The sequence below is a fragment of the Microtus pennsylvanicus genome, chromosome 3 (assembly GCF_037038515.1).
Source record: "Microtus pennsylvanicus isolate mMicPen1 chromosome 3, mMicPen1.hap1, whole genome shotgun sequence".
Classification (NCBI taxonomy): domain Eukaryota; kingdom Metazoa; phylum Chordata; class Mammalia; order Rodentia; family Cricetidae; genus Microtus; species Microtus pennsylvanicus.
This window is the reverse complement of record NC_134581.1, coordinates 12,711,149-12,731,460: the sequence shown is the minus strand read 5'-3', so window position 1 is coordinate 12,731,460 and position 20,312 is coordinate 12,711,149. Positions and strand designations below refer to the sequence as shown.

At 46.8% G+C, this 20,312-nt stretch overlaps 1 protein-coding gene across 1 annotated transcript in view; it reads left to right on the top strand.

The window, feature by feature from the left end:
- Nucleotides 1-18,525, top strand: part of Dclk3 (doublecortin like kinase 3) — a 48,862-nt gene extending 30,337 nt beyond the window's left edge. The window contains exons 3-5 of the mRNA XM_075964376.1: nucleotides 10,426-10,558; nucleotides 11,951-12,118; nucleotides 16,256-18,525. Of these exons, the coding sequence (XP_075820491.1) occupies nucleotides 10,426-10,558; nucleotides 11,951-12,118; nucleotides 16,256-16,446 (492 nt within the window). The 3' untranslated portion in view covers nucleotides 16,447-18,525. The remainder of the gene's footprint in view (nucleotides 1-10,425; nucleotides 10,559-11,950; nucleotides 12,119-16,255) is intronic.
- The last annotated feature ends 1,787 nt before the right edge of the window (nucleotides 18,526-20,312 follow it).

Below are 20,312 nucleotides of genomic sequence, written 5' to 3'. Positions count from 1 at the left end.
TGAGATTGGGCTGCACAGCTCCCTGTTCCTGACAGCTGTGATCACACCCGACAGGTTCTGATCACACCCGATGGGTTCTGATCACACCAGATGGGTTCTGACCACACTTGACAGGTTCTGATCACACCTGACAGATTCTGATCACACCTGATATTTTCCATAGCTCTCATTTTAAGAAAATTATTAGGGGGCTAGAGATATGGCTCAGTGGCTAAGAGTACACAGTCTTTCTTGTTACTGTTTCTGTGTCCTCCAAGGTTACTGGCCCCAGAGCTTCTGGGAACTTCTCCCGTCTCTGTCCCCACCTTCTTGTAGGAGTGCTGGGATTGCACATACACGCCCCTGAATCTGGCTTTTTACATGGTTTCCAGAGATTGAACTCACATCATGAGGCTTGCACAAGTGTTTAGTCAACAGAGTTGTCTCCACGGCTCGACATCTCCTTTCGTTTCTTCCTTCTCTGCTGGAAAGACAGGCGCAATTTTGTTCAGACTCCACCATGAACCTGAGAACGATTTTGCCATCTGGCAGAGACAGTTAACAGACGTTAGTTGGATGCCGTTATTGCATGCTACCTGGGAAAGAACAAGCACCCCTTTGGCTGCGGATCCCATTGAGGTCAGCATCTAAAGCCTGTGGTCCCCAGACACTTATCATGAAGGCGCACTCAGAGACAAGGCAATAGTGCACGAAGACAGTTATGCCAATAAGCCACTTGTTTTTTGGACGGGGGAAAAGGGTCAGGAATTTAGCCTGTTTCCTTTAATGTGTAGGGCCGCAGAGCTGTGTCTGTGAACTGCCCCCATGCGCAGGCTGCAGGCAGAACGAGACAAGCTCGTTTTCCAGTGAAATGAGGCTTATGTTGACCATTAACCCAGGCACTCTTGTTTTTGCCAACTTTAAGAGAATTGCAAGAACAATCTGGCTGGTTGCCTGCATGGTTCGAATTAGTCTTCACCAGAGAAATTGAATTTTTATATCGGTTGTCCTTGTCCCTTCTCTAATGCTTTAAAAGATCTTTATTATTATTATCAGTTTTTTTTGGCTAATGTGTTTACTTGTGGATGCCAGACTTGCCTTCAGTTTGCTGTGTAGCCTGAAGATGACCTTGAACATCTGATCTTCCTGCCTATATCTCCCAAGTGCTTCTGGGGATCTAACGCTGGAGTTTGTTTGCTAGGCAACCACCTACAAATCCAGGAGTTCGTGTGTGCTAGGCAAGCTTCTACAAACTGAGTTACAGGCCCTGCCGCTCACCCATTTTTTTTTTGTCTGTTTTTCGGGTCTGAGCTGAGGCATTTTCTACGCATGATGTCCAGAGCCCTGCTCTTTCTGTTTTCACTGACTCCTTTAAGCAGGAGAGATTCCTATGAGAGCCCTGGGCAGGTCCTGTGGGCTGGGCATTTCCTACACATGTCTACTGATGCATTCTATCAGTTCTACACAGCCATAGTTTACATACGTGAGATCAGGTGTCCCCCAGGACTGTTTCCACTTGGGGACAATTGACTTACCTTGTATTTTCTAACAGTGTACTGGAATCGGTCTGGGGCTCAGGTTGTTCTCACAGTGTGAAGGGGGGTGGATTTGCTGTCAGTGTCTCACTGGAGAGTGAGCTCTGCGGCTGGTTGGGCATGTGAAGTTGCTCTGGGCAGTAGATACAGTAAAGGTGATCTGCTCAGCATGGATACATATCTATGTAAGTCCAGGCAGGCACCGTTCCTTGTGGAATTAAATAGAGCTGACATGTTCAGTGCTTCGAGTCAGCAGTGTGTGTGTGTGTGTATGTGTGTGTGTGTGACGACAAACTGCAGTTTAGCTGTAAGTTTTCTTTTTAAAAATGTTCACATTTGCATACATGTGCAGAATATATTATGAGCAGATTCATCTCCCATAAGTGTCCAACCTCTCCTGATGCTGCTCACTCATTTTTTCCCAACCAGTCTCCCAGTCTCTCTCCCTGCCATATTCATGTCTTTGGTGTGCGTGTGTGTGTGTGTGTGTACAAAGCTTGCACAAGTAAATAGCTATAATTTTACAGCTCAAAGACACGATTTGTTCATTATTACCAATTGAGTTGACATTCAGCACTTCTAATGATTTTTAAAAAGCCTATTTTATTTTATCCAAATATAAATCTCTCTCTCTCTCTCTCTCTCTCTCTCTCTCTCTCTCTCTCTCTCTCTCTCTCTCTCTCTGTGTGTGTGTGTGTGTGTGCATGTGCACATGTATACGTGTACGGATTCAAAAACATCAGAAAGCTATGTGTGAGCCATCTTTTTGGATGAGATAATGCCCTGCTCTTCCTGGGTGGTTTGTCAGTAGGCCCTCATTGAACAGGTAAGTCTATCACATTCCTGAAACATGTTTGTCCTTTTTCTAGATAAGTAAAGTTTGACATATCATGTCAGGAGTCTGAACGTTATTCAGTGCCAGGCTGTTTTTCTTCTTCTTCAGACAAAGATGAAGCTAATGCCGGATTTGATGACTGCTGGTTTTCTGGGTCTCATTTCCAAGCGTGTTGTTAGGATAATTATGTTGCAAATTGGTTTGGTTTTCCAAGATTCAATATTCATCGTTGTTGCCATGGTGATCACCGTCCATCAGTTAGTGTTCTTTGCTTACCTAAACATGTTGTCATGTGAATGCTTCCTTTCTTTAAGGGATGGCTGCTGGGTCTCTGTTAGACCTGTCTTTGCTAAGCCTGGGGAAATGACTATTTTAGCATCAGCTTCTGACTGAGCAGTGGATTGTAACTGCAGCTGCTTTTGCAGACACTTTCTGAGCATACTAAGAGCTCTTAATGAACATAGCTGCTTATCATGATGTTTTAATCAACAGAAATATTTACATCTGCTAATTAGGCCCCGGAGTAGCGTTTCGGGCCCATAGTGCCAGGTTCATCGGATCCCACTGATCTCATTTCCTGATATTACACTTCTTCTCCCCTTAGGGTGCGTTAGACTCCTGGGATCTTGCAAGCGAAGTTTTAATTATGAGAGTTTCCAGCTTGCAGAAATAGCCATGTTGATGGCTTCTTCTGCCGGTATGGGATTCCTGGAGGGGTTGGGATAGTGTTGACTGAGTCCTGGAGAGAGACGGAGAAAGACACAGGAGCCTGACAAGAGATGGTGGTTAGACCAACTCACTCAGGGTGGATATAGTCGGCCAAGACAGCTGGGCGAGCATGGGAGCGATGGGAGAGACTCCAGGCTGGAGCAGAGTCATTCTGGAAGCATCTGTTGCAGTGGGAGGGGATGGAGAGTCAGTGTTGCTCTGGAATGGCGTTGGGAGGAATGAGATGGTTGTGACCAATTGTTCCTCCAGTTGGTGTATGGAGTGTTGTTTTTCTGGATCTCATCACTGTTTCCCAGCCCAGGGACTACAGCTCTGAGCACTCAGAGCTGGAAAAATGGTGGCTATGTGGTGGGAGTCAGGTCACAGCTTGGGTGAAGACAAAGACGGGTTCTCTTCTGATGTCTCCTTGGTCTTGGGATGGCGAAGATTTGTCTAGCTGTCTAATGGCTGGGTGTGGATTGTGCGCTGAAATGTGCCCCTGAGGTGATAAGGAATGTCTAGAATAATAAGGATCTAAGGCGTTCCTTGCCTACTCTTCCTCTAGAGCAGAGCTCTTCTGTAATTTTGTTGACCTTAAGTCCCTGCATTCTTTTTTCCTCTCACTTCTGCTGTGATAGACAAGGACTCTGTGGTAGTAATTCTCCCTGATCCACAAGGCATTTCTTCTGCCAGCACTGACTCTTTTCTCCTTGGCGAGAAGCTAGACATATACCCCTGTTTTCTTATTAATGTCCAAATATTAGCAGTTTTAAAAATTGGTAATAACTATGCAGAATATCTCATTAGGCTAAATTTTATTAAATCCAAGAAACATGGATTTCAACAATAATATGAAATATTATATATTTCTGATATTATAATAATGTTATATATTATTAATAATATGGAAATAGAAGGAACTGAAATGAAACAGGCCTTTAGTTCAGGTCATTTTCTTAGGGCAGATACTGGCAATATCTTGTTCTCACCTTCCTAGCAGAATGTGTTCTGGTGAGGCCTTTGAGGGTCTAAGATTGTATTTTTCAAAATTCTTTTAGTTGAAGAAAGCAGCTCAGCAAATCTCTTCCACGAGTTTCCAAGATCTAGCTCTCCCTAGGCTCTGTCTCTTGTAGGAGGATGGGTTTCATCTTCTTCTCAAAGTCCTGTCTGTTGGTGGTTATGTAAGCCTGGGAGGAGTCTGTGGCCAGGGCCGTGGTTAGCTCCTTGTTGGGCTTGAGCAGGGGACACTGAGGTTGGTTTTGGGTGGCTCAGTAGAAGTGAATAAGGACAGGTGGTCACCTTGAGGGTGGTGCCCTGACCTGTGAGTGGGTTGGGATGGTGGGTGAGGAGAGAGGACTCTGGGGTTTCCGATCTGCAGCGAGTTAGTGTGAGGGTCTTCTTTTCAAGGAGACTCCATGGCACTTACAGGAATGTGAGCGTGACTGAGTTCAGGGTATCATGGGCGGTGAAAAAGCTGTATGTGCTCTCTCTCTCTCTCTCTCTCTCTCTCTCTCTCTCTCTCTCTCTCCCTCCCTCCCTCCCTCCCTCTCTCTCCCTCTCCCTCTCTCTCTCTCTCTCTCTCTCTCTCTCTCTCTCTCTCTCTCTGTGTGTGTGTGTGTGTGTGTGTGTGTGTGTGAAGGAGATCACAATGTTGAACAGAAACAGGAGCTAAAGGAATGTGCAGATATGGGCTGTGTTTTCGAAGTTGGGAGATTTGACATATGTGATAATGGAACCATTCTATTGGCTGGGGAACTAATCTCTGAGAGAGGAACAGGGTGAGGGAGAAGCTATTGTTCCGTATCTGGGGTTGATTCTCATCCTCTCAAACAACACAGTGGTGACATGAATATGGTGCAGTGAATATCGAAACTATCAGATCCAGCCCAGGAAACACTCATGTCTAACTGTCCTCCCTCAATAGGCCGCCCCTCTGAACCAGATGCTGGGCATGCTGTGGGCTGCAGAGCTCTGGGCTGCAGTGCTCTGGGTTGTTATGCTGTGGGCTGCAGTGCTCTGGTTGTTATGCTGTGGGCTGCAGTGCTCCAGGCTGCAGAGCTCTGGGCTGCAGTGCTCCAGGCTGCAGAGCTCTGGGTTGCAGTGCTCCAGGCTGCAGAGCTCTGGGCTGCAGTGGTCCAGGCTGCAGAGCTCTGGGCTTCAGTGCTCCAGGCTGTTGTGCTCCAGGCTGTTGTGCTCCAGGCTGCAGAGCTCTGGGTTGTTATGCTGTAGGCTGCAGAGCTCTGGGCTGCAGTGCTCCAGGCTGCAGTGCTCCAGGCTGCAGTGCTCCAGGCTGCAGTGGTCCAGGCTGCAGAGCTCTGGGCTGCAGAGCTCTGGGTTGCTGTCCTCCAGGCTGCAGAGCTCTGGGCTGCAGTGCTCCAGGCTGTTGTGCTCCCTAACACATTCAGATTAAAGCTGAGTTTGTTCCTCTGGCTAGAAGATGATAAAAAAAATCAAATTGGGGTACAAAGTGGTGAGTTTCATTAGGACATTTTCACACACCCTTTGTTTTTGCTCATCATCCTTCCCCTGGCCTCGAAACTCTGCCTACCTCTTGCTGATCCCTTCCCCTTGGGTATTTTATTACTCTTTGTTTATCTCCCCCATCCTTGCTCCCCATCCCGTGAAGCCCCTTCTCCTCCTCTCAAGGGTCTCTTTTCTAGAATGACCCATACTCAGTCTCTCTATATACACACATATAAAAAATATAGTTCAGGATCTGTGTTTGAGAAGACATGTGGCCTTTGTTTTTGAGTCCAGGTAGCTTTGCTTAACGCAATAATGTCCAGTTCTAGTCTTTTCTTGTCTGCACCTGCCAGGACACCATTCTTCTCCATACTGCATGGAGTTCCATCATGTTCACGTGCCACATCTCCTTACTCATCCTTCTGCTGATGGGCGTCTAGGCTGGTTCCATGTCCTGGCTACTGTCAACAGTGTGCTGTAAAGATGATGGTTCAAGGATTGTGGTACCTTTATGTTCCAGCATAAATTAGACTGTGACATTGGCATTTTGATATGATGTGGTTTTTAAGATTGTCCCAGTCTATATTAGTTGAAAATGTACTAGGAGGGAATTGATCCAAAGAACCATGAAGATTCAAGCAGGAATTTAGCAGAGATACACAAACCTATTAGAAGCCTAGCAGTGAAGAAGGGTGTCTTTCTGTACTCTGCTGCCCTCTTCTGTTTAGAGACTAAAAGTGCAGTTTTAATTTTATTTATTAAAGTTTTTTTTTTTTTTTTTTTTTTTTTTTTTTTTTTTTTTGCTAGGGTATTCTTTGCTGTATAGTGGAAGCTGGCTGGAACGCCATATCCTCCTGAGTGCTGGGATTGAGGACATGTGTGTGCCTATGTCAGATTGTATAACCATGTTTAAATTGATGTGCTTATGGAATGCAGAGTGGAGGCGAATTGATTATAAAAATAAAGATATCTCTCGAAGGAGAGGAATGTAGCTCAGTTGATAGAGTGCTGACCGCACGAGGCCCTGGGTTCAATCCCCAGCCCTGCATTAATTAGTCATGGAGTACATGCCTATAATCCTAGCACTTGGGGTCTGGAAGTGGGAAAACCAGAAGTTCAAAGTCATCCCGAGCTACAGAGCTTGGTCTACGTGATACCCTGTCTAAATGTTTTGTCTCTTGAGGTTTCGATCGTGAGGCTTTGGGGGCACAAGGGTGGTCATCTGATGCTTGCATTACTAGTGCAGATACCTGGGTTCAAAGAAGGACACTCTGGTGTGGTTGGAAAGGAGGACATAGACACAGACAACCCGGTCAGTCATTCATGCTGTGTGCAGCCGCCTCTTAGCATCCTAGCAGGCAGAGGGCCTGGACCAGCTCAGCAAGAACATGGCCCAGAAGACTGAGTTTAGATAAACCTGGAGATGTGGGTTAGGGGTTAGTTGAGACATGGACAAGTGATTCAGGGCAGGCTGGCTTCCACACCCAGGAAAGTCAGAAAGGCCTTGAGGCAGAGGTATTGAAGTGGACGTTTAATGGGGTCTTTGGCTGCTTGGTCAAATGAGAACCCCTTGTGTCACCTCCTACACCAGAAGCCAAGTCCCATAAGGACTTGTGAGGAGTCCTGGGGTCAAGCTTAGAGAAGTCAGAAAGCAAGCCGGCGTGTGTGTGTGTCTTTCTCCTTGCTTCCCATCTTTGGAAGGAAGGTGTCCTCATTTACTGTCACTCCAGAGAAGGACGTTGAGAAAGCAGGTTGGGATGGACTTCTGGGTCAGCACAGATGGATCTAAGATGAACAGGTATCTGGCAGGGAAATGTATTAGATTGATTTCCTGTTTGGGTAGAGGTCTGAGCAGATGGTGAGACAGGAAGTGTTCTGAAGCAAAGAATTAAAGTACCTGTTACAAAACCAAACCAAAAGCACTCACACGCTGCATACCCTTGAGTGGAACAAAGCCATTCATATCGTGAAGTGAATGGCGGCTTTGAAGTGGTCTGAGGAGACAGGTCAGTGGGTAACGGTGCTTACCATGAAAGCAAGAAGACCTGAGTTCAAATCCCTGGCACCCACATGAAATCTGAGTATGACTGTGTAATCACCGTGAAGGAAAATGGAGACAGGTAGGAACCAGGAACTTGCTGGACAACCAGCCTAGCTGAAGCTTCAGGTTCAGTCAGAGATCCTGTTTCATTAAATAAGGTGGGGGGGAGAGAGAGCAAGAGCGAGAGCGAGAGCAAGCGAGTGAGAGAGAGAGAGAGAGAGAGAGAGAGAGAGAGGACAGCCAATGTCCTCATGTGTGCATGTATACTTGTATTTACACAATACGTGCCCATGTACTACCCCTCACAAATAGATACATAATAAAATAATAATAGACAGCTCTGGGATTATTGAGGAAGCTGGAGTCTTAACCACACTGGTCCTTCTCAGCGCTGGTTTGTGTTCCAGGCAGGAAAAGCTCAGCCGTGTGCTATGTTTTAGACAGACCCATACAGTCATCTGAAAACTGATGTGATGTTCTGAGAACATGGCCAGGACACTGAACAGGCAACTTCAAATAAAAGTCTAAGTTCCCAGAACATTTCATGTGGTCTCTTCTGGTCCAGTGGGCTATGCTTTGGAATTGGGAGTTTCCAGTTAAGTTTTGATATCCATTTTATTTTGTTGATACCCATTTTATTTGGTTATTTAATTGGCCAGATACTTTTAATGCCGATCATTTGACTGGAAATATTTGCAAATATTTTTGAGGGGAACATTTTTCTCAACAATTACCTAGGAAATATGATGAATGTACACAGTCCATCTGGTGATTCCAGGCACCAACAATATTTTGTTTTCCTTTCCTTCCCAACTAGAATTTTTTAGCCTAAATTATTTTCTTGTTTCTTTCAGGCTGCATCTGTCTCTGTGTAGGGTGGCAGAACTGTCCTAGGATTTGCAGCTATGGTTTCTTCTTGGCCAGGTTAGTTTAGGAGACAATGAGGTGTAGCAGCCTAGGTGGGGGTCTGCAGGGCACCCACTGGGATTTCCAGGTTCTCAGAACAAGGATCCAGACCCAGGACACATGACAGGGACAGAAACAGCACTGACCAAGGAAGAAAATCTGTAGAGAATGAAAATGAGCCCGAGTTGGATAAGAGTCAGAAGCTCCATGGCTTCAGTGATGGGCAGTTCGGGACCTATGGAGAGCTCTCTTCCTGGGCATGCTTCTTCCCAGATGGCAGCCTTGTTGGCAAGGGTTTCCAGCCTTTCCCTCTGTCCTTGCTTCCTCTCATCTGTCAGTCTTGACCCAGACTCAGCAACTAAGACATGATGCTCATGACTTGCAGAGATGTCAGTTCACTGGCGGAACCACATGTGGGAAAATATGACATCATCAGGATGTCATCAGGATCTCTCTTCTCCTTTGGAATCTCCAGAGAAAGAATTTTGAGGCTGTGCAGAGTGCAGTGTGGAGATGGTAGTGCTTATTAGAGTAAAGTGGAATGTTTTCAGGAGACCAGAGCTCCAAAGGGCCACTCAGTGTTAGACACACTCCCAAGTGGGGAGAGTAGACAATGGTCAAACAGACCACTGTGCAGACCTTTATTGCCTACATCTTAGGCAGCTTTTTCCCTATTTCTAAATTCTCTAGAATAGACAGCTTTCCGTGAAGGGTTTTCCTGCCCAGGTGATTGGCAGGCCCATGGATGAATTCTGGGAGGCCACATTAGTATTTTCTTATTCTTTGTCAGGAAGCTTATGACTAGATATCATGATTTTACCATCTTCTGGGTGGTTCAGAAAGTCATGCCTCTACCTGTGGGGCCAGAGTCCACTCAGTCCCATTCTTCTGAACCATAGGCATGATTCTGCCATTTCAGTTTCACGTTTAACAGATTTTACAGAGTAGGGTTGCATTCTTCAAAACCTCAACTATCTGTCTACCTAGCAAGGAGAGACGGGAGGACTGCTCCATCCTACACTGCTGGATGCCACCATGACTCAGACACAGGGAGACCCACCATTCTCCCTTGGGCTCCACCCATAGGTGCTAATAGGAGCACAGGAGATCTGTGTTCAGGTCCCAAAGAAACACAGTTAAAGCAATATTGTGCAAATGCAAATGTAACACAACTTTGCCTAATTAAAGTAATATTCTACAACAGTTGATCTTTGTATGTGCTTACTAATATTGAAGAAGGCCAGAGTTTGAATTTGTGTCTGGTTATCTTATTTTTAGTCCAGATGGAACCAGCTTCTACCATGCATCTTGAAGCTGTGGGAAGGTAGTACTAGGTTTGCACACTCATGGTTTGTGCCATGTGGAGTGTAACATGCGCTTCTTTATTTGAAGTGGGATGGGAGTGTGCGCCACATCATATGTGTAGGCTGGAGTCAATTTCTCTCACTTTCTACCATGTGGGGCTTGGGAATTGAACTCAGGTCATTAGCTTTGATGGCAAGCACCTTTACTCACTGAGCCATCTCAATGCCCCTCCAGACCATTTCGTGTTCTTCTATAATTTATCTCGAAGCATCACTGATCCTTGAAATGCAGTGCTGCCCCACAGAAACAGTGTCCATCTACACTGCCCAGCATGGTGTCCAATTGCAGGAGGCTGTTGGACATACACATGTGCCCAGTGCAGCTGAGAAACTGGGTTTTGATCCATGAATCTGAGCATCTCATCTGATAACGCGATGATGCTGTCCTCCATGGCACAGTGAACCCAAATCTGGTTCTTTGGTTGAAAATGTGAGCGGTTGCATTGAGGTTCAGCTAGATGTGGCTGTCCTGGGATACCCCATAAGCTTCCATGAGTTATTGCTGCTCTGACCTGGTTGCACACGCACCCTGTGTCAAAATCCCTCTTTGTCTCAACTGCAGTTTGATGGTTTGGACGTTTTGATTCCTTGTAGGTTCAGCGAAATGAAGACAAGACTACCACCTTGAAGCTGGCTGATTTTGGCCTGGCTAAACACGTGGTGAGGCCTATATTTACTGTGTGTGGGACGCCCACATATGTAGCTCCTGAAATTCTTTCTGAGAAAGGTAAGTATTTCTCTCTGCTCTTTGATACACAAGCTCGACAACCAACAAATGCTTTTCTTAGTGTTTTCCAACAAAGAGCAGTTAAAAAATTCTCAGTTGAAACTCATGCTTGCTAAAAAATTTATTTGTGTGTGCTGCATGCGTGTGTGTGTGTGTGTAGGCAGGACAATGAGATAAAAGAGAACAAGTATAGAGATATCAGTATAGATTACATTACTTTAGAGACATTGGTATATAGAAAGATATCAGTATAGACCCACACTGTTGTCCTGTTGGCAAGGATGGGAAGTTCTGGATAAATGGATAAATGTGTTGTATTGGCTCTTCAGTCTGATGGCTGAACTGGTGGGCTGGTGGCTCTGCAATGATGCCAGGACAAGGACAGTTAAACTCAGACAAGCCATGAGTCCTGCCTGTAGGAGAGAAGGCAGTCAGTAGGGGCTGGGCTACATGGAAGATGGAACTGGATTAGGAAAGAATAAGTTGTAGAAGCCAAGGGAAAGCTGTAAGAGAAGGGCAGGCAGAAGACTCTGTCCCCGAGAGTTAACAATCATCATTGAGCTGCCCCCCAAAGGACCGTCAGGACTTGTATTCTCTTTAGTCTCTTATTGGTTTGTATCTTGATAATCTTGCTCTGAACTTAGGAAATGAACTTCTAATGTCCATTTAAAGCTACCAGTTGTGTTCATTTCCTATAGACAGAAAGTACTTGAAAATGTGTCCACACCCGTTTGTGGGCGGATAAGTGAGGTACATAAAAGCCTTGACCGGGCATCACTGTTCTAGCTCCGTTTTGCTCCTGGGGCCACTTAGGGGAGGAAAAGAATTCTTTCATCTTGCACTTCCAGGTCACTCTCAATCACTTAGGGACATCAGGGTGGGTTTGCAAGGCAGGAACCTGAAGGCAGACTGCTTGCTATTCCATCCAGGGACCTTGCAACCAGGAAAGCAATAGAAGCCAAGGCAGAATGATGCTTGATGGCCTGCTCATAGGTTCAAGGGTTACTAGCTTTCTTATTCAGCTCAAGCCTAGGGATGGTACTGCCCATAGTGGGCTTGGCCCTTTTATCCGCATCAATTACTAATCAAGATGATTCTCTATAGATACTGATCACAGGCTATGTTCAACTTCTCAGGGAACTTAGGCTATGTAAAAGTTGACAGTTAACTCTAACGAGGACAGCTACTTTGCACATCATCTCATCTCCAATAAGTCGTATTACAATCAGTGGTCATATTTGCTACTTCTTTTCATTGTGACAAAATATCCGGCAAAGGCAGCTTAAGGGAGCAGGAGTTTTTGCTTTTGTTGCTGTTGCTGCACAGGCTGAGAGACAGAGTTTGTCACCTTGACCCTCCTGTCTGGGGTTTCCTGCCGCTGTGTTCCTGCAGGTTATGGCCTGGAGGTAGACATGTGGGCTGCCGGTGTGATCCTCTACATCCTCTTGTGTGGCTTCCCGCCTTTCCGAAGTCCCGAGAGGGACCAGGATGAGCTCTTCCACATCATCCAACTGGGCCAGTTCGAGTTCCTCGCTCCTTACTGGGACAGCATCTCTGATGGTGAGACTTGGGGGCTCCCTGTGATGGGACCGAGGGCCGTGGGCCTCTTACTCTTTCAGAGAGTGGCCTGGAGAGGAGTTTGGAGGGTGTGGGTGAAGCTTCGTGTCATGTATCAACTGTCCTCACGCATAGATGAGCGACTGGGAGGGCTCTCAGTTGAGATGGGGCCCTCCAGTCTGTGGATTCTCCTGGGTGTGTTGTATTAGCTTTTCCCGGGAAAGATGTTGTCCCGAGAAGGCTATGTCAGCAGCATAGATAAATGCATACACCTGTGTCTCTCTCCACGAAGGCAGAACTTATTGAGTAACAATAAATTCATAAATAATGTTAATGGTAGCAATTTGCCAGATTGATAATTGGACCAATGTTAATATAGGTTCTTTTATTCCAGTCTTAATTACTACTATTAGCTCTTACATCATATGTCACAGGATAAACATGCATGCACACACACGTGCACACACACACGGGCACACACATACTATTGAATAGATACAAAAGGCCGAAAAGGGTTGCAGCAGAATTTCAAGAGGTTTCAGAGGCGGACAGAAAGAAATTAAGTAGACTCTACACTGATAAGATAAGGACCCCACATTAGAGGCAGTTGCAAGGTTGCCAGTGCCAGGCCATGCCACCCACTGCCACTGTCAGCCAGGCTGCCGTCACTCACGGGGTTTGAGAGTGAAGCGGCAGGGTTGAGTTTGGCTGAGAGTTTAAAGGACAGGCTTAGGTCTGTTGCCAGAGCTGGCAAGCAGGTGGGTGTCAGGGCCAGACAGGAAATCAGGAGGATGGGTTTGTGAAGCATGGTTAATGAAAACTCAGAGAGAGAAACTGGGGTTCAACCTGAAGGCCTGAAAAGCAAAACAGCCAGCCACTGGCTCTTACCTCGACCTCAGTCTGAAACGGCGATCCTGCCTCCTGGAATCTCAGAAGGAGGCTGCGTGTTGAGAGCTGTTTCCTCCTGTTTAATATTTCTCTCTAGGACTGGGATTAAAGGCATGCACCACCCGATTTCTTTGGCAATTAGTGTGGCTACTGGGATTAAAGGTGTGTGTTGCCATAACCTGGTCTGTAAGTCTGTTTTACTCTCAGATCTTCCGACAGTCTTTATTAAAATACAATTGAAATGCCACCACAGGTTTGTAACAGTTGGGTAGGCTGGATCAGCAGTGGAGATGGAGCTGAACTGAAGCCCCAGGGACACCTGTTGGTCCTTGATTCATATACCAGGTATCACAGGTTGATGGGGATTCTTGCCAGTGCAGTGCTGGGTGTCCTCTTTCTCGGTTTAAGTCAGGGTATTGCACCCTTTTCTTAGTCTGGTGTGTTTAAGTTCTTGGGCCTGGGGCCCATGTTTCCGTACAGCCTTAATCCACTCCAATACATTTGTAAGTGGTAACTTTTCTACTCTCGGGGAATACAGTATAGGCTGAGCCTTGTAAGTGCTACTGGGTGGACAGTCCTAGTCATCTCCAGGTACTCAGCCCCCTCTATCCTCAGGATGGATGGACTGTCCCAGTCACGTGTCCACCCCCATCCTCAGGATGGATGGACTGTCCCAGTCACGTGTCCACCCCCCTCTTCAGGATGGATGGACTGTCCCAGTCACGTGTCCACCCTCATCTTCAGGATGGATGGATTGACCAAGTCACTTGTCCGCCCCCATCCTCAGGATGGATGGACTGTCCCAGTCACGTGTCCACCCCCATCTTCAGGATGGATAGACTGACCAAGTCACGTGTCCACCCCTATCCTCAGGATGGATGGACTGTCCCAGTCACGTGTCCACCCCCATCTTCAGGATGGATGGACTGTCCCAGTCACGTGTCCACCCCCCTCTTCAGGATGGATGGACTGTCCCAGTCACGTGTCCACCCCCATCTTCAGGATGGATGGACTGTCCCAGTCACGTGTCCACCCCCCCTCTTCAGGATGGATGGACTGTCCCAGTCACGCGTCCACCCCCTCCACAGGATGGATGGACTGTCCCAGTCATGTGTTAACCCAGGTGTCCAGCCCTGCTCCCATGGAGTCAAAATCTACTTATAGAATGGAGCCTCTCAAGACAAGGAAAGTCTGGAAAGCCATTGTCTTCAACAATGTGGCGTATAGTGCAGCCTATACAGTAAGCATGAACAAGCGTTGACCAAAGCTGCAATTCCCAAAAGTGCCACTTGGGGAACCAGTGAGTTTGTTGCATTTACTTTCATAGTAGGCATGAAGAGTGATGTCCCGGAACAAGTGTGGCCCAAACACAGCTGCATCACTGCATAGTTCCACCCCATCATGGATGATGGCCTGTGGATTATGGAGCCACCTCTGCTGTCAGCATCCATTTTTCATATACTCCAGCACCTCCCAAGATCACTTATAGTCAAGGGAAAGAAGAAGGGAATAATGGCTGGACTATCAACTGTGGCTCCTTTCCCTGCTAGGAGATATCAGTAGCTGCCACCATTACAGACCTAGCTCCATGGCTTCCCCTGACTCCACCTCCTTTCTCCCAGCATTCATTCCCCGCCTAGCTCTGTTCTACACTATCAGGCCAGTCCAGTTTCTTTATTAACCAGTGGTATTCACAGCACCCCACATCACCTACCAGTTAGGTTTGGAGGGGAGAGAGAAGTGGGTAGGTTTGAGAGTGAAGCTAAATTGAGTGTCCCTCAAGGGAGCCGCAGACGGATGAGCATGGCCCGGTGGAGGGCTGAAGCAAGTCTTCAAGTTCTACCAGACAAAGGAGGTCTCTTTATTTAAAGGTTTCTGAGGGGGTGGGGGATAGTAGTGGCTCTGGACCCTATGGAAGCAGGCTTAGTTAATATGTAAGCTATGCTATGTGCCTACATTCCTGTTGCCTCTGATTCCCAGGCAGGGGAGTAGGGGCTAGGTTCTCTTAGTGAGGACAGAGGGTTGCAGCTGCAGGGAGTCTCTTTATAGCAGCTGGATGTGGACTGTCAATCATCCACAGGAGATTGCAGTGGGGCAGGACCAGATCTGTGAGGCTTTTCCCTTGTAGCCCCTGGGGGGGGGGTAAGGGGTGTTGGGGATAAAGAGGTGGGATGGGAGTTGGGTGGGAGGTGGAAGGGTATGGGCATGGGTGTGGGGTGGGAGGTGGGGGTATGGGTATGGGTGTGGGTGTGGGGTGGGAGGTGGGGGATAAGGGAGTAGGGGTGGGGTAGGAGGTGGGGTCTGACTTCCAACAGAGTCCCCATCTCTCTAGGCTCAGCATGGACTTGAGTGGAAAGTGAAATTCAGTTGAGTTAGTGTTAACAGCTGCTTAGGTTTCTTTGCATGGTTTTCAGTTTTGTCAGTAAGCAGAAATATTTATCAGCTTAGGAAAACGGAACATGTTTTATTTAAAACTTGGTTAGTTTGATATAAAAATTTAAAGTGTGTAGATGTGGTGCCCGCTCTGTTTCCTTGACCTGGGTGTATGGGTGTCAGGAGTGGGCCTAAAAAAAGCAAGCAGCTGTCTGCTACAGCTGTGCTATCTAGCCCTGCTCACTCTTGGCTAATTCTAAATGAATTATTCCAGGGTCAATAAAGTAAGGTTTCATTTATTCAACACCACTGGCCGGATCTCTCTTCCCCTGTTCTTTCTTTCCCATTTCCTCTTCCTTTCCCTTTCCTCTTTCTTTCCTCCCCTACTTTTCCTTTTGTCTGCAGCTTTTTATCTCCCCTCCCCTCTCTTCCCCTCCCCTCCCCCCTTCCCTTTTCTCCTTCTTTTCCTCCTCTTTCCTCCCCTGGCTCTTATTTCCTTCCCCTTTCTCTTTTTCCTGTTCTTTACTTCATTTCTTTCCTTTTTCTTTTATTTAAATTATGTTTTATCAGACAGGACCTCACTCTGCAGCCCAGACTATCTGGGCACTCACTACTTAGCTCGCCAGGGCTAGCTCAGACTCAAGTGCTCCATCCTACTTTAGCTTTAACTTCATCTCTAGTGCTCGGGGTTATGAGTGGTTGGAACATGTCTGGGATGTTTCCAACTCCTGTACTTCTATTCCAAACAAGGAAAGCTTGCTAGCATTCCCATGGTGCTGATGTGGATGTGTGGTCTTCCACTTCATGGCTTGGAAGGAAAGAATACCATAAAGCCACCTGTATCTATCACTCTTTCCCCAATTTCTCTGCTTTACACAGCTGCCAAAGATCTGGTGAGGCATTTGCTGGTGGTGGACCCCAAGAAGCGGTACACAGCCCACCAGGTCCTTCAGCATCCCTGGATTGAGATGGCTGGACACAGCACAGTGAACCCACAGAAGGACGAGTCCCCCAGCAGCGAGGGTCGCTTCCAGAGCCAACACAGGAAGGTTGCAGGGCAGGTGTCATAGTCCTGTCTGGGGCACCTAGCCAACCTTCTCTCCTTGATGACACAGAAGAGGTTGGGCATCTACAAGAAGACCATGCAAGCTCCCTCTCCAAGGACTAGAGAAAGAGAAGAGACACCTGGCATATTTTAAAGAGTGGTTTAAAAGCAAGTCCTACTGTTAATTGCTCTATGATATTTTTAGATTTGTATATCTAAAATCTTTAATACTTTTTGGGTAAGAATTGCCATGAATGAAGAATTTTGATAATAACAATGAGTCCTGTTTTCTCCTTGTAGTCAAGTTCATAGCAGGCTACATGAGTGTGCTTTCCATTGTGAGAGCTTCCCCCATATGACGAATAAGGCAAATCCTGGCTTTTCTACTTCAATAAAGCGTACTCTGAGGAATAGAGAAAGAACTGCCCTGTTCAGTAGTGGTGGTGGTGGTGGGGAGAGAGCTGGGGAATAGAGTTCAACACAGCTGTGTTTTAACCTTTGACAGTTGTGGGAAAATCTTGTTTTCGTCTCGGAACAGAAGAGACCAGTCAGTAAGTGTGGTTCTATGAGCTGAAATTCCATGAAAAACAAACAAACAAACAAACCAGCACTTTTTGGGGAAGCATCTGCAGGCTGATTGGTTAGAATTTCATGATTATGGAGAATTGGAATGTACAGACTGAGAGCCAAAAATTATCTTGGGTTATCTTTATTCCCCTTAATAGTTATGTGTCACCAAATTGTATATCTGACCTAACAGATAAAGCTGTTAGAACGTACTAACTCAGCCGACTGCGAGCTTCTAACCCCCAAACTAAGATGGAACAGCATCCAGAGCCCACCAAAAAGACATCCCTGCCTTGCCATCAGCCACCTACCTAATTCTATCACCAGTATATTTGGTAAATTCATTGATTTGTGACTTTGTTTTATTTGGTGATAATAATAAAAAAATCATGTAACAATTTCCAGGATGGTTTATCATTTAGGGCAACATGAATGTGTGTTGCCAGGCCGTGATCAATCATGTTTGGCTCAGAATAAATAATTTCTTATTCTTTTTGGAGCAAGAGCTGTATGTTTTTCTTGTTGACGATTCCCACCCTGCTCTTGTCCCTCCCTTCTGCTCTTGTTGCATTCCTTTCACTGAGGAGCTGAAGCATTGATTCCCCTCTAGGGACGGAGAGGAGGAGGAACTGGGCGAGGAGAAACCAGGAATTACTACCCCATTACCTGAGAGGCACAGGCTGGCCCTGAAGGCCCTGAAGTTCTAGAACACATGTTTCCTGCATCATGAAGATGACCAGGCTGTGGTCTGTGACGTGGGTAATTGCAGGTAGAGGTAATGGGCCTCACCTCAGTCACACAGCAGGTGGTGTGTATTCCCGTGTGTGCTGGCGCACAAGTATGTGGGGGCCGAGGGCACCCTTAGGTGCTGTTTCTCATCCATCCTGTGTTTCGAGACACTGGCCCAGAAATCACCAAAGAGGGTAGGCCGGCTAGTCAGTGAGCCCCAGGCAGTGGGATCACAACACTCCATCTCCCAGCTTTCACACAGGCATTGAGGTTAGGATCTCAGGCTTGCAAGGTAAGGGCCTTACAGACTGAGTCATCATCTCAGGTCACCTGCTGGATTACACTGAACCCTATGGTGACAGAGGCGTGGTCAAAAGACTTGAAAAATCACAACAGAAGAGACTTTGGCACACAGCACAGACATGTGGTCTCTGCACCCCTGTGGGGCTCAGCTCTTCCCAGCTGTGGTCCCTGGCTGGTCCTTACTTTTGTACTCTTTCAGAAAAGAAGCAAAAACTTTTTTTTTTTTGAGACAGGGTTTCTCTGTAGCTTTGGAGCCCGTGAATCTGTTTCTATCAGCAAACACCAGAAGTCAAACCTTCAGCTGTAGACGCAAGTTTCTGTCCCACCCGGTTCTGCAGCTGTTCAGTTCCAAATAAACACACAAAGGCTTATATTAATCATAAACTTTTTGTTCTATTAGCTCAGGTTTATTATTAATTAGCTCTTACGACTTAAATTCACCCATAATTCTTCTCCGTGCTTACCCATGTGGCTTGGTACCTTTTCCCAGTAATAAAGCATTCTTGTCTTGTTTCCTCCGCATCTGGCTGGCAACTGTGCCTCTTTCTTCTTCCCAGAATTCTCCTAGTCTGGTTGCCCTGGCTACTGACCAATCAGTGGTTTATTAAAACCAATACAAGTGACAAATCTTTACAGTGTACAAGAACATTCTCCTACAGCCTGCAGCCTCAAGAGAGTGATTCCTTTCGCTGTGCCCCTGGCTTCAAAGCTCCCCTAAAGGGGAACTCATCTTTAGGAGATGATAGAAGGCTGAGCAAAGCCAGCAGAGTGGATTTGCCTGGGATCAAATGGCTTTGGCTCTGCGCCTGCCAGGTGGACACTTTGAACTGCATGGCCCGACTCTCTCAGCCCCATAAGCGCTGCTCAAGGGTTGAACACCAGGCTTTTCTCAGTTTGACCGTCCCTTTGACAAGCAAGGGGCCAATTTATCTCCTGTAAGGTGAACCACACTTTCTGGCTTCTTACTTTTTCCTTTTCCTCTTTACTTCCCACCTCTCCTTCCTTCTTTCCTTTATTTTTCTCTTCTGCTTTTTTTCCTAACATCTCTTCCTCCCTCCCCTTTCTTGTCTCCTTCCTTGTCTTTTGCCTCTTTTCTTTCAGTGTTTCTATCTCTTTTCCTTTCCTTTAGAGACAAAGTGTCTACTCTGTAGCCCAGGCTGACTTGGAACCCACTGTGTAGCCCAGACTGGCCTCCACTCGTGATGACCCTGCTATTTCAGTCTCCCCGTGCTGGGGTTACAGAGCAGGACCAGCAGCTGTCCTCTTGGACACACATCTCCATGGCTCACTTCTCAAGTGCTTGTCTGACCACATGCCCAGGTCTTCTCCCTGGGAATCACCACTGTCTAAGCCCAGCGGTCACCTGCCTCGGAGGGCACTCTCATTCCTCCCTCCCCTTACACACTGCAGGACAGCCCACATCCAGGACACCCTCACCTGAGTGTCACTTTGAAATAGCAGCTGGTAGGGTGTGACCCAGATGAGGAACAGAAGTCAGGGTGACACTTACGGGGTGAAAATAGGAACACCAATCTTCTCTACCCACCACACCTCCAATATCACTCCCCAATGGAAAGTGTCCCTGCCCCTTGACCTGCTGCCAACGCCAGTCAGCCTCTTTCGCATCAGGGAGCTTGGAGCTGCCAGCGTAGGGACATCCATGTGACTCAGTCTCAACCAACCAACCAACCAACCAACCAACCAACCAACCAACCAACCAACCAAGGGGCTGGAGAGATGGCTCAGAGGTTAAGAGCATTGCCTGCTCTTCCAAAGGTCCTGAGTTCAATTCCCAGCAACCACATGGTGGCTCACAACCATCTGTAATGAGGTCTGGTGTCCTCTTCTGGCCTGCAGGCATACAGACAGAATATTGTATGCATAGTAAATAAATAAAATAAAAAAAACAAAAAAACCCCAACCAACCCTACCACCCAAATTTAATCTGTGGTAGAGTCGATGGTTTATCTGCATCCTACCTGTCTTGCCACATCCTTGCTCCAGATTCCTTTAGCTTCGGGGAGAGCACCTCTTCCTGCCACAAGTAGGTAATCATATGCTTTGATTTACCAATGGGATTCGAGCACCTAAGTCAGGTTTATTTGCCTGTCCAGCTTGGTCCCAGTCCTGCTTCTGCCTGCCACAAAAAGAGAATGCCCTGGGAATTCCCAGTTAAAGAAGGCAGACCCCTGACACAGGAATGGAGTGGCTTCATCTGACCTTCCGAATGACTGAAGAGAGCAACAGAGGGTTGTGATTATGAGCCGTGGAAATTTGGATTTTTCGTCATGA